The 11521-nt window shown below is 42.7% G+C and overlaps 3 protein-coding genes across 3 annotated transcripts; 2 read left to right on the plus strand and 1 right to left on the minus strand.

Annotated features, from left to right (window-relative positions):
* The first annotated feature begins 825 nt into the window (after nt 1-825).
* On the plus strand, nt 826-4061 carry srprb (SRP receptor subunit beta). Its single transcript, XM_061046835.1, has 7 exons — nt 826-1056; nt 1380-1474; nt 1615-1692; nt 1781-1863; nt 1966-2102; nt 2230-2284; nt 3130-4061. The coding sequence occupies exons 1-7, from the start codon at nt 888-890 to the stop codon at nt 3338-3340; spliced, it is 828 nt and encodes a 275-aa protein (XP_060902818.1). The 5' UTR covers nt 826-887; the 3' UTR covers nt 3341-4061.
* wdr53 (WD repeat domain 53) lies at nt 3675-6463 on the minus strand. The gene is made up of 3 exons (XM_061046834.1): nt 6386-6463; nt 5523-6020; nt 3675-5443 (listed from the first exon to the last, which is right to left on the minus strand). The coding sequence occupies exons 2-3, from the start codon at nt 6009-6011 to the stop codon at nt 4781-4783; spliced, it is 1152 nt and encodes a 383-aa protein (XP_060902817.1). The 5' UTR covers nt 6012-6020; nt 6386-6463; the 3' UTR covers nt 3675-4780.
* A 907-nt stretch (nt 6464-7370) lies between these two features.
* On the plus strand, nt 7371-11334 carry neu4 (sialidase 4). The gene is made up of 4 exons (XM_061045775.1): nt 7371-7890; nt 8923-9148; nt 9547-9802; nt 10355-11334. The coding sequence occupies exons 2-4, from the start codon at nt 8948-8950 to the stop codon at nt 11332-11334; spliced, it is 1437 nt and encodes a 478-aa protein (XP_060901758.1). The 5' UTR covers nt 7371-7890; nt 8923-8947.
* The last annotated feature ends 187 nt before the right edge of the window (nt 11335-11521 follow it).

The following is an 11521-nucleotide window of genomic DNA, read 5'->3' on the forward strand; positions in this document are numbered from 1 at the left end:
CAGGTCACTCCCAAACTGATGATTTATTTAAGCAGGACCCAACAGATTTATTTTGAGCCTGTCTCTAAGCCCACAGAAGCCAATGGGTTAAAGAAAGATAGCAGTGACATCTGACAGTTTTGCCAGCTATAGTAAATGATTTTATAACAAAAGCACATTTGGAAAACGCTGATCAACAGAGTGGCTATTGAACCTTTATCTGAATAAATGGACTGAATACACAACAAACATTTCAATCAACAATATATGAACAGTGTCTTTTAATGTGGATTTATACAAAACACTTCATAACTTTAATCAACTTAGCCACCATTTGGATTTATCACATTAACTTCTGTCTCTCCCCTACCTCATTGTTGCATTCAGAAAGCCATGTGTTTGGCATATCAAAGTCAAAGTCAACTTTATTGTCAATTTCAAAATATGCCAGACATACAGTGGAATCGAAATTGCGTTTGTCTCCATCCCACGGTGCAATACAACCAAAATAAGGTAAAATAGATAAAAGAAAATGTAAAGAAAAAGTAAACTTGTGCAATATGTGCAGTAAACTGAGTGTACTTTTGAATAGTTAGCTTCATATTATCTCATAAAAGTGACTTACTGAGTAAACATTGTATCTATCCATCTCATTATCATTGCTGTTTACTTAACTGAGTGTGATATTATTTATTTTCAATAATGACCAAAAATGGAAAAACGAAAGTAGTAGGGTACATTGTTCTGTTGTGAGGTCCCACCCACAGACTGTAAATATTAGGGTCCCACTTTGTCCCAGTAGCCTACTGGTTCCTGGTCTGCAGCGCCCCCTGTTGACCCCGCAGGCCCTGCACAGGCTGCAGGAGGAAGGAGACGTGTCCCAGTCAGAGATTAGCCCGGGCGGACAGATGGAGGCAGACGGCACCACTGGCAACATGGAGGAAAAAGTAGACGTAGAAAAGGCAGAAAACCCATTTGAGCCTTTCATTGAGTCTCTCCGTCAGCAGCTGGAGGATCAGGATCCGGTTTTTCTCATCGCAGTAATCGTCGCTTTGGCGGTTGTTGTCATCACATGCGGTGAGGAGTTAGCATGCTAACATTTGAGCTTAAACGTGCAAAGCTCTGGCGTTTACTTTTACTTGCATAGGCTGGAGTTCTGTATTGTAACTTACAGTCGACTAAATGATAATAATAATAATTATAATAATAATAATAATAATAATAATAATTAAAGTAGTCTAATTTGGCGAGTTAGGACGATAATGGCTAAGCTGAAGCAAACGTCAACAGCTTGCACAATTTGTCAGCGAGCCTCCCGGAAGTTCTCCACATTTACAGAGTCATTGTATTTGGCATACAATAGTTTTTGTTTTTAATAACACGTCATTCTCTTTTTGCAGTTTTTCTGAAGTATTTCCTCTCCAGTAAAACTGTCAGAAGTGCTGTGCTGCTGGTCGGGCTGTGTGACTCTGGGAAAACCCTCCTGTTCAGCCGGGTCAGTTTTATGTTACCAAAACGTGGCCCTCCTCTCCCCCTCCCTCTCCCTCTCCTCCATGGCCACGTTGTCCATTACGGGGTGCTAGTCTGATGTTTGGTAATGACCTGCTTTTTAAAAATGATTCTGTGTCTTTGCAGCTGTTGTCAGGAAAATTCAAGCGCACCCAGACCTCCATCACTGACAGCAGTGCTCCATACAAAGCCAGAAACGACAGGGTAAACAAAGCGCAGTTAACTATTACCTCCAACATTAACCTGTCATGATGGGCATGGTGTATAGCTGTCCTCTCCCTCCTGTGTATAGGCCAGCACCTGGACTCTGATAGACCTGCCAGGACACGACAGTCTTCGCCCTCAGTACCTGGAGAAATTCAAATCTGCTGCCAGGTGAGCACAACAAAGCCAAGGGGCTTTCATTTATTTGTGAGATGCGGTTTCCCGTCACAGATCCCACCTCTTTATCGTTACCCTTTTGTGGTGTCTTCCCAGGGCGATTGTGTACGTGGTGGACAGCGCCATCTTCCAGAAGGAAGTGAGAGACGTGGCAGAGTTCCTGTACATCTTGTTGACCGATGCTGTGATCTCCAGGAACGCCCCGACTCTCCTGGTGGCGTGCAACAAACAAGGTCCGACAACACTTTTCGCTTTTAAATGATCTGCACTTTTCTTTGGCTGTCGGTCTTCTATTTCAGCCTGCACCTGAATTTGCTGATCCGTTATTGTACAATTTACTGGTCTCTATACACGTTACAGATATCACCATGGCTAAATCAGCTAAACTGATCCAGCAGCAGCTTGAAAAGGAATTGTAAGTATTTGAATATTTGGGCTTTGATTCTGTGCATGATATCTGGTTGGGAGCATTTTGGATTCAGCCTTGTTAGCTCTAGGATACTTGAATTTATTTATTTAATAGGGACAATGCAATTTAACATAATTTCAATACAAAGCATGAAACTGATGTGCTGCATAAAGAGTATATAGCTATTGCTAATTTCCAACTCGTGTCCCCAGTTGGGCCTTTGTGTAAACAAACAGATTAAAATGTACAACATTCAGTTACATAAAACCCCATAACACGATATGAGGATACATTAAAATACATCTACAACAATACAAATGTTATAAACCAGATTAAAATGAATGTATAACTTGAAGTGGGGACTGAAATTGCGGTGGAATTTGTGTAGTTATTTAGATTATAATGTACAGATGTCATTAGGTTTATTCACTGTTCTCTAATGTCAGTCAGACCTGACAGAGTTCAGCTGTTATCAGAACATCAAGTACAGCTTAGAGAGTGTCAACTCTTCTTCCTGATATCTGCAAGGACTTAATGTCTGCTCCAGTGTTATTGACGTCACAGATTAGTCTAGGTGGGTCAATGTGACCCTGATAATGATGAAGTCTTTTGGGATATATGCGATGCCTCTCGAGAAGTTCGGGAGATGTGATTGAGCAAGACACGAGAACAGAAGTGCGATGTTGAATCATGTCTCCTCATGTATAAACTTTCATCAACGTAAGCCATCTGAGTCTTATTGTGTGGAGTCAAGTCTTAGTAATTTCTTCAACAGAAAGGTCTGCCAATCCTCTGGAGAAATGTAAATATTCAGATTTGTAAAGCCTCGACCTGTCCTGCTTCTTTTCCAGGAACACCTTGCGAGTGACACACTCTGCCGCTCTGAGCTCTCAGGACGGCTCTGTAGGCGGAAATATGTATCTGGGGAAAAAAGGCAAGGACTTTGAGTTCAGCCAGCTTCCTATGAAGGTTGAGTTCCTGGAGTGCAGCGCCCGTGGCAGCAAGGGTGAAGACGGGGACGCAGACATGGAGAGCCTGGAGAAGAGTCTGGCTAAACTGTGAAATCAGCAACATCATCCTAGGGCAGAATTTCCCCTCAGAGACACACACCACAGATCGACATAACCTAGTCAAAGGAGGGGTGACAGATGTATCTCATTGGAGGATGTATTTGACAGGAGTCACCAGTCAAACACGGTCGTAGATGCGCTGGCTGTAAAGCTTAAAATGACATGACAGCGAAGGAGCATGGAACACGTTGAATCGAACACACACCAAAAAGACTCCAAAGTTAAGTAATGAAAAGCCACCGCTGATCATCGGGTTGTTTTGCAGTGCTGGTAATGATTTTGTGCATATTCTGTCAATCCTACTGTGAACATCCGCCTCAACGTGCTTTTTGGAAAATATATATAGTTTAAATTATTTCCATCAACTACAACGTTTGCTGTTCATAAATTCAATTTAAATCATTGAAGAGGTCACAGAGTTTCAACATTTTTTGTTTTAAATTTAAGCTAGCGTGATTTATAAGCTGCTTGATAAGACGGATAGCCGAGAGATAGGGAATTGCATTTATTGAAGTCAGCCATGTGCCTTTTTTTTTTTCTTCTGGTATTAAGAGAGTTTTCTGCCTATCTGTAAGAAAGAACTTTGTCTGAAAGTGTTGCGTGAATACAGTGCATTTGCATTGAATGTATGGATTTAGGATTTTGTGTATGTTTGTACTTGTCTGGCTTGTTTGAAAATTGACAATATAAAAGTTTTTGATGATGCAAATTGATTAATGAGCACAATGTCGCTTTTTTTTTTTTCCCTCCAAAACATGCACTTGCCCCCATGGGTAACACATTAATCTTGTGAGGATAAACAAGCAGCAAGCATGTTTCAATCATCAACACATGCAGATTGAAATCTGGACTTGTACCTTTCACTCTTACAGAAAGTGTCTGTCTATGAAACTTAAGACATGTGGCTGTCTGTAAGATGCTTCCCGTGTCTATAGCCTGATAAATGTCTAAAATTCTGTCTGTGTCATTTGGATTAAGTAGATTCTCTTCTCTCTTGTGTGGTGGTTTGGCAGTCCTTAAAAATGCATTCAGTGAAACACATCTAGGACCACACACACACATTTAAAAGCCCTTTTTAACCACATTAAAGTAGAGCTCGCGTTTAAATAGCACCCCCAATGAACAGTTAGGCATAAACCGTGTTGCATATTGTGTAAAAACTCAGACAAATGAGACTTTTGTAACCTTTGTACGCTTCAGTGAGGGTTACTGGTTTAAAACAGCCGTTAATGAGGGTTTCTGCCTGCGCAATCAAAGTTTTATTATAAGAGAGATAAACCTCATGTGACGATATGATGCCAATAAGAAGATCAAAGTCCAAATAATTAAGTTACCATTTCTAACAGGATCAAACATTGCTGATCTGACAAGCTTGTAAACTAATAATAAAGGCCAATTAAATACAGCAGAGCATGTGGTGCAGTGCAGAACTCTATATTGGGGACAGAGGGTAGACTGTCAGACTGGAGCTCTGATCTGCGACCACCACACTGGGTTCTCCTTTCAGTACAGCCGGGCACAACCAGTTCACCTTGTCCCCGTGACTGATGCTGAGTTTGAGCCCAGACCTCTCCCCCGTCTCGTCCTCTGCTGCCTCTGCCACGTCATCCTCCCCTTCAGCTTCTTCTCTCTCGGTCTCGGTCTTCGCTTTGTCCCTGGGTTGTTCTTTCCTCTTGGCTTTGCTTTTACCCTTCCTGCGAGGAGCCGCTGGGGCTTTGGCCTTTACTTCCGGAGACACCACTGGGTGCTTACCGAGTTCCCAGAGGACGACCTGGCCGTCGTTCCCCCCGGTAACGAGCCAGTAAGGATGGGAAAGGAAACTGACGAAGTGGGCTTGTGAGGCCCCCTGGCTGTGGGCTTTAACCGCGCCCTGCCGTTCCAGTTTAGATCCGCCGCCGATCCGCATCAGGTGCACACGTCCGTCCTCCGCGGCACAGCCCACGACGTTCCCACAACTGGCCACCGAAACACAGTGGACCAGAGGCGGGTTGAACAGCTGGCCGGGACGCTGCTGATGATCGTCTTCTTCCTCTGCTACATCCTGGAGGTTTGATATCCAAAGTGGGCGTGTCTTCTGCAGACCCCACAGCATCACCTGAAGCAAACAACAAAAAGTGAAAAAGACGATATAAAAAGATGACGTAGTGAAATTCAATGTCACCCCTCTCCCTCACCTGCATGTCCAGTCCAGCAGACAGGAGGTTATTGGGCCTCTGCGGTCTAAAAGCCACAGAGGAGCAGATGTTAGTGTGTCGGCGAAGAGTCCTGCACACTTTTCCCCCGGGGAGCTCCAGCACCCGAACTGCTCCCGAGTCATCAGCCACTGCCAGGGCTGATCCGGTCTCATTCACCGTCAAAGCATTGATCTCCTCTTCTCCCGCTCCCTGAAACTCCTCCACGGGGCCCTTCAGGTTTCGAGGGTCCAGCACACTGACAGCATCTCCGTGCGACACGTACAGGTGACCTGGAGCAGCGTGTCCAAACACGACGCTCGTGCAGTCGTCTTCACCGGGGAGTGCGAGGCGGCCTACGACAGTCCCCTCTTGGCTCCAGACTGTGACCTCTCCGCCCTCAGAGCCCGAGGCAAGGAGACCCTCGAGGCCTGAAGACGCCCCAACACACAGGATGGATGAGGAGTGGCCTTCAGACCACTGCCTGGCCATGCTGACCTTCTGAACACAGGGGGAACATAAAGTTATCTTTGAGACCAGAAACACATGCAGCTACATTTTACCTTTCTGTCAAGGGGAATTGAAACTTATTTATAAACTAATGTACTAGCTTTAAGTAGGGGGTCTTTATTAATGACCCAGCAAATACAATGACACATTTTAAAGAGGCAAACACGGAATAAAAACGTCAAACATTACACAGTCTTAGTTCGACAGTTGTAGCCTCAAAGCTAACACTTGTGTCCACGCTCTTCTGAACGCTTTCATCTGAGAATCGATATGTTTTTGTGTATTCTCCGTTAGAAAATATTCTTAATCAGTCGTGTGACCTTAACGATAGCTTCAAGACCACAGAAATACAATACCTTAGAAAGTGTTGTCAAAACTTCACCGGGCAGCCATGTGCGGCTAAGTCGCGTATTGATGACGTCACATGCTTTTTTTCTTTTCTGTGATGATTTTTTTCAACCTTTTGGGTATTGTGAAGTGGATTCATTTAGCAAGTTTGGCTTTTTACATTAACAATTTCTAAAAGCAAAAATCACCTTTTTATTTACATGTCTGAATTCAAACATAAAGCTTGGTTATATGGAAGCCCATTTCCGCCAGTAAAAAAAATAAAAATGAAAATAAAGTCTCATAATTTCAATTTCATTATTATGACTTTTTATCTCATAATTTTGACTTTTTATCTCATAATTTTGACTTTTTATCTCATAATTATGACTTTTTATCTCATAATTTTGACTTTTTATCTCATTATTATGACTTTTTATCTCATAATTTTGACTTTTTATCTCATAATTTCGACTTTATATCTCATTATTATGACTTTATTCTTTTCATTTTTATTTTTTTTAAAGATTTATTTTTGGGCTTTTTGTGCCTTTAAATGAGAGATAAGAAAGTGGACAGAGGAAGAGAGAGAGTGGGGAATGACGTGCGGCAAGGGAAACACAGGCTGGATTTGAACCTGGGCCGCCTGTGTTGAGGACTACAGCCTCTATACATCGGGCGTGCACACTAACCACTGTGCCACCAGTGCCCCTCATTTTTATTTTTTTAACTGGCAGGAAATGGGCTTCCATATGGTACTGCATGACTTGCAGATAATACATAATGAAAGATTCAAAGTATGTGAAAGGGCTAATTAGCACTATGAACTACTGTTGTGCAGCTATAAAAATGACAAAGAAAGACAGCAAAGAGCAATAGCCTATAAACTATCAGTTAAGGTGCAAATATAACAATATAAATAAACAGATCTCCCAATACAAAAATAAGAAATGCCTACACAATCACAAAAAAATATAGTAGTGAATAACTTACGATATGAAATCTCAAGTACAAGTTGGTGATTATGAAATAGCATGTGTTCCTCTAAGATTAGACAAACAATGTCTCATTTCTACAATACACTATTCTAATGGATCTATACATTTCTAACTGAACAACTTTGAATGACAAGAAAATGGTATGAGAATAACTTCCTACACATTTTGCAGAACATTTCAGAGGAAAGCACACAGCACACAGAGGAGGCAGAACATCCAATCATTGTTCAGGGGGTCCCCCTCACCCGGCCTTCATTTCCACAATGGCTGCTCTGCGCTGATTCATCCAAAGCTGTAGATCTGATGAGTGTGGTCCATTTCTGGGTCAGTGAACAGCTTGGCAAGCTGCTGCTCTGAAAAGGGGAACAGAGAGGAGAGGCCATACATTTCAGACTCACACCCTAAAAACGCACAACAACTAACTACACACACTCAACACACATAGGCCTACATAACACTGTGAACCCTTCACTCAAATGCTGACACATACTGTATGTCCTCACAAAGGAGCAGCAGAGTTCACGGAGCACTTTGGCGTAAGTATTCTTCACTCGTTTCCCTTTTTCATGCACATCACCTGCACAAGATTCTACTTCCTCCTGCAGTTATATTGAGCGGTTTCACTAAACCAATACTGTAGTTAAGTGTGTAATGTGATTCTGTAGTTGCTGAAATGTGACCTGTGAATTAGTCAGCAGGTTTAGATGGCAGTTAGTGGTGAATCTAACATCTCCTCCATGTGGCATTTGTAAAACGTTGAGTTTTCCTTTTGTGAGTTTGAGCGAAGGCTGATGGTGATGTTGTGAGGCTCTTAGTAAGGTAAATGCATATTTTATTTATATTAATTTAAGACATTGTGCAAAAATATAATGTATTTGGGGGTTTAATTACCTAACAACTGTTAGGATGTAACAATAAAATCCCTAGAAATAAAAGAAATAGAATCCTTCTGAAGTGATCTTTAACATCTTGCATCAGCTGAAGGTGGAAGACGGTTTGTCACACAGCTGGTCTGGTTGAGATAGCAAACATGATTAATCATTCTCTAGCATAGAACTTTTAGAAAAAAATCTCAAAGATTTAACATATTTTTGTCTCATTTAAAAATATTAATATATGACATGTGATATGAGAATAAAGATGGGCAATAACCCTTTATCACCAAACATCAGATATACTTACACATCATCAATATTATTGTTTCATATACCAGTTGTGCAAAATCATGTAAATCTAACCCAGGATTATTTAATATACCCAACCAAGAATTATACTGTACATATATGTGTTAACTTGCATAATACTTCACATCAACTACCTATATATATGTGTCTATAAATCCATAAGAAATAAATCCCATTCACCATATAAGACTCTGTAACAGTTATAGATTAACCTGTATAAAAACATCTATTTATCTCTAAACAATGAAGCTGGACATTTTTATACCTACTCTAAAATATTATTATACATATTTCACGAGAGTTTTTCTTTGTTAAGCACTTCATGAAAGCTTCTGATAAGTGCAGTGACATTCCTCAGCAGCTGATTCTGATTGTCTTTCTCAGAGGATTCAGTTTCACACCAGTGAGCATGAGGTCGCCCTATTTCCCAGCGAGGTCCATGCTCTTCCGCAAGGAGCCAAACGGGGTGACGTACAGGGTCCCAGCTCTGCTCTACCTGCCCCGCACCAGCTGCTTCCTCGCCTTCTGTGAGGAGAGACTCAGCCCGTCCGACTCTCAGGCTCACCTGCTGGTCATGAGGAAAGGAACCTTCTACAGGAACTATGTGGAGGTAAGTGTTTGTTCCTGCACCTGTAATGTAACTCCCTTTTTTAACTTCAGACACAAAAATACTTGCATAAAAGTCTACATAAATATGTTAGACCGGCTATAATGAACAGCCGTGTCAACTGTCTACTACAGAAACAAAATCACAGAAGAGTATAATGCTTGGTTTATTTGAAAAGGTTGGGAAGACTAAACTCAAACAGTATGATTTAGAGAGCTGATTGTTGGAAGTTTGAACAATAAAAAAAAAGTTGTTTTAAGAACAACGGGACAGGTTTTGTGGGGTCATACCTGAAGGGAGCGACTTAACCCTAATAAGAATCTGATTCTCTGCGGTTAATGTGGTCTTTGAAGTAAATGGGATCTTCTTTCTATTCCTCCCTTTTCCTTCTGTTGTTCTAGTGGGAGGACATGCATGTTCTGGGCACCGCCTTCCTTTCAGGTCATCGCTCCATGAACCCGTGTCCGGTGTACGATGAGTTCACAGGTACCCTCTTCCTGTTCTTCATCGCTGTCCTCGGCCACACCTCTGAGTCCTACCAGCTGGTGACGGGGAAGAACGTGACTCGACTCTGCTTCATCTGCAGCACAGACGAAGGAGACACTTGGAGCCCTGTCACCGACCTCACACAGAGGGTGATAGGAGACACTATCAAAGGTCAGGGAATTCTTATTTTTTAAATAGGCATGATTAGAATAAACTGTATAAATCCTGTGCTTCATTGTATCCCACAAATGTGACATTTTATCATGTACGGGTTGCTTTCTTTAATTACTGTACAAAAAAGAAACTTTTAATAACAAGTACTCTTGTAATCTGCTGACTTAAAAAAGTTTGCATTTGTGTTCTTCTATACTAGGGGGTTGGTGATTTGTTTGCACTGGTTAACAATCTTTGTTATCAGCTTCAAAACTGCACTTTTACTATAGACCCATTTATTCTTGTTTGTTTATTGCTGTGTTTTTAGTAACATCTAAGCTGTAGGATACTCAAATCGCTTCCTTAATCTGTCCTGGTCACAGAATCTTGTGGCAAAGAGGCTGCTGAGATTTATTCCATGCAACCACAGCTCACATAGGACATAAAAGAAACAAAGAAAGTTACTTATAAAGATTAAACTTTTGCACAGAAAGAGGACTGCGGGTTTGTCACACATCTCTTACTTTTTCCTTCTTCATTTTCATGTCTCTTCCTCGTCTGTCCCTGCAGAATGGGCCACTTTCGCCCTCGGCCCAGGCCACGGTATCCAGCTGAAATCGGGTCGTCTGCTGATCCCTGCCTATGCTTACCACATCGACTGCAAAGAGTGTTTCGGACAGATCTGCCAGACCACCTCTCATGCTTTCTGCTTCCACAGTGACACCCACGGGCGAACGTGGCGATTCGGGGAGGCCGTGCCGGGCCCGGAGAGCGTGGAATGTCAGATGGTCTCGGTGGATGAAGAGGATGGGACTAATGTGTTGTACTGTAATGCACGCAGCCCTCTGGGTTACAGGGTGCAGGCGCTCAGTCTGGATGATGGAGCTGCATTTCAGGAGGGGCAGCTGGTGCAGCGGCTGGTGGAGCCTCGGAATGGTTGCCATGGTAGCATAGTGGGGTTTCCTGCCCCTTTACACTTGTGTAAATCTCTTCCTCTTTACTTACAACAACATACACATCACACCAGACATTGGACATCCTTAATGTCCCACTCATATCCCCCTACATCTCTCTCTTCAAACACTACCCCCTTGTCCCCTAATTTAAACGCCCCTCCAGATTTCCTCACCCCCACCTGGGTAGTTTACTCCCACCCAACATGGACAACAGCTCGCAAGGACCTAGGTGTTTTCCTCAGCCTGTTTCCCCGGGACCCAGACAGCTGGCGCGGCCCCTGGGTGATCTATGAAGGCCCCAGCGCCTACTCCGACCTTGCCTACCTGGAGTTACCGCCCTCAACTGGTGCACCCCCCGCTGTGGCCTTCGCCTGCCTGTTTGAGTGCGGCACCGCGACGGCCTACGATGAAATCTGCTTCAGCATCTTCACCCTCTACGAGCTCATCGATAATCTGCCCCAAAATGTGCAGCTAAGACAAAGCAAAGGTGAATGTGAGACAAGATCAACAAGTGGACACGGCGCTCCAGTGGCCCATCAGGGGGAGAAGAGGAGAGAGAAAAGGAACTTAGCAAAGATGTGCTCTGTGTCTTGACTTTAATTTTTTGAGCTTGTGGTCTTCCGATAACTACTGTCCATTTACATTCAGTGTAAACAATGAAACTTCAGTTCAGACAAGAGCTGAATAAATGTTCTTTTAACGTCAGACACTTTCTAATGCGAGTTAAAAAGAGTGCCCAGATAAATAGTTTCCCTCAGTTGCTTCTATATGAGAAAAGTGC

The sequence above is a fragment of the Labrus mixtus genome, chromosome 9 (genome assembly GCF_963584025.1).
Source record: "Labrus mixtus chromosome 9, fLabMix1.1, whole genome shotgun sequence".
NCBI lineage: Eukaryota > Metazoa > Chordata > Actinopteri > Labriformes > Labridae > Labrus > Labrus mixtus.

Coding starts and splice junctions, on each gene's coding strand:
- srprb (XM_061046835.1), top strand. CDS start 888: ATGGAGGCAGACGGCACCACTGGCAACATGGAGGAAAAAGTAGACGTA. Junction 1,693..1,780: donor ACAAAGCCAGAAACGACAGG/GTAAACAAAGCG, acceptor TCCTGTGTATAG/GCCAGCACCTGGACTCTGAT. Junction 2,103..2,229: donor GGTGGCGTGCAACAAACAAG/GTCCGACAACAC, acceptor TACACGTTACAG/ATATCACCATGGCTAAATCA.
- neu4 (XM_061045775.1), top strand. CDS start 8,948: ATGAGGTCGCCCTATTTCCCAGCGAGGTCCATGCTCTTCCGCAAGGAG. Junction 9,149..9,546: donor TCTACAGGAACTATGTGGAG/GTAAGTGTTTGT, acceptor CTGTTGTTCTAG/TGGGAGGACATGCATGTTCT. Junction 9,803..10,354: donor GATAGGAGACACTATCAAAG/GTCAGGGAATTC, acceptor CTGTCCCTGCAG/AATGGGCCACTTTCGCCCTC.
- wdr53 (XM_061046834.1), bottom strand. CDS start 6,011: ATGGCCAGGCAGTGGTCTGAAGGCCACTCCTCATCCATCCTGTGTGTT. Junction 5,444..5,522: donor CTGCTGGACTGGACATGCAG/GTGAGGGAGAGG, acceptor TGTTTGCTTCAG/GTGATGCTGTGGGGTCTGCA.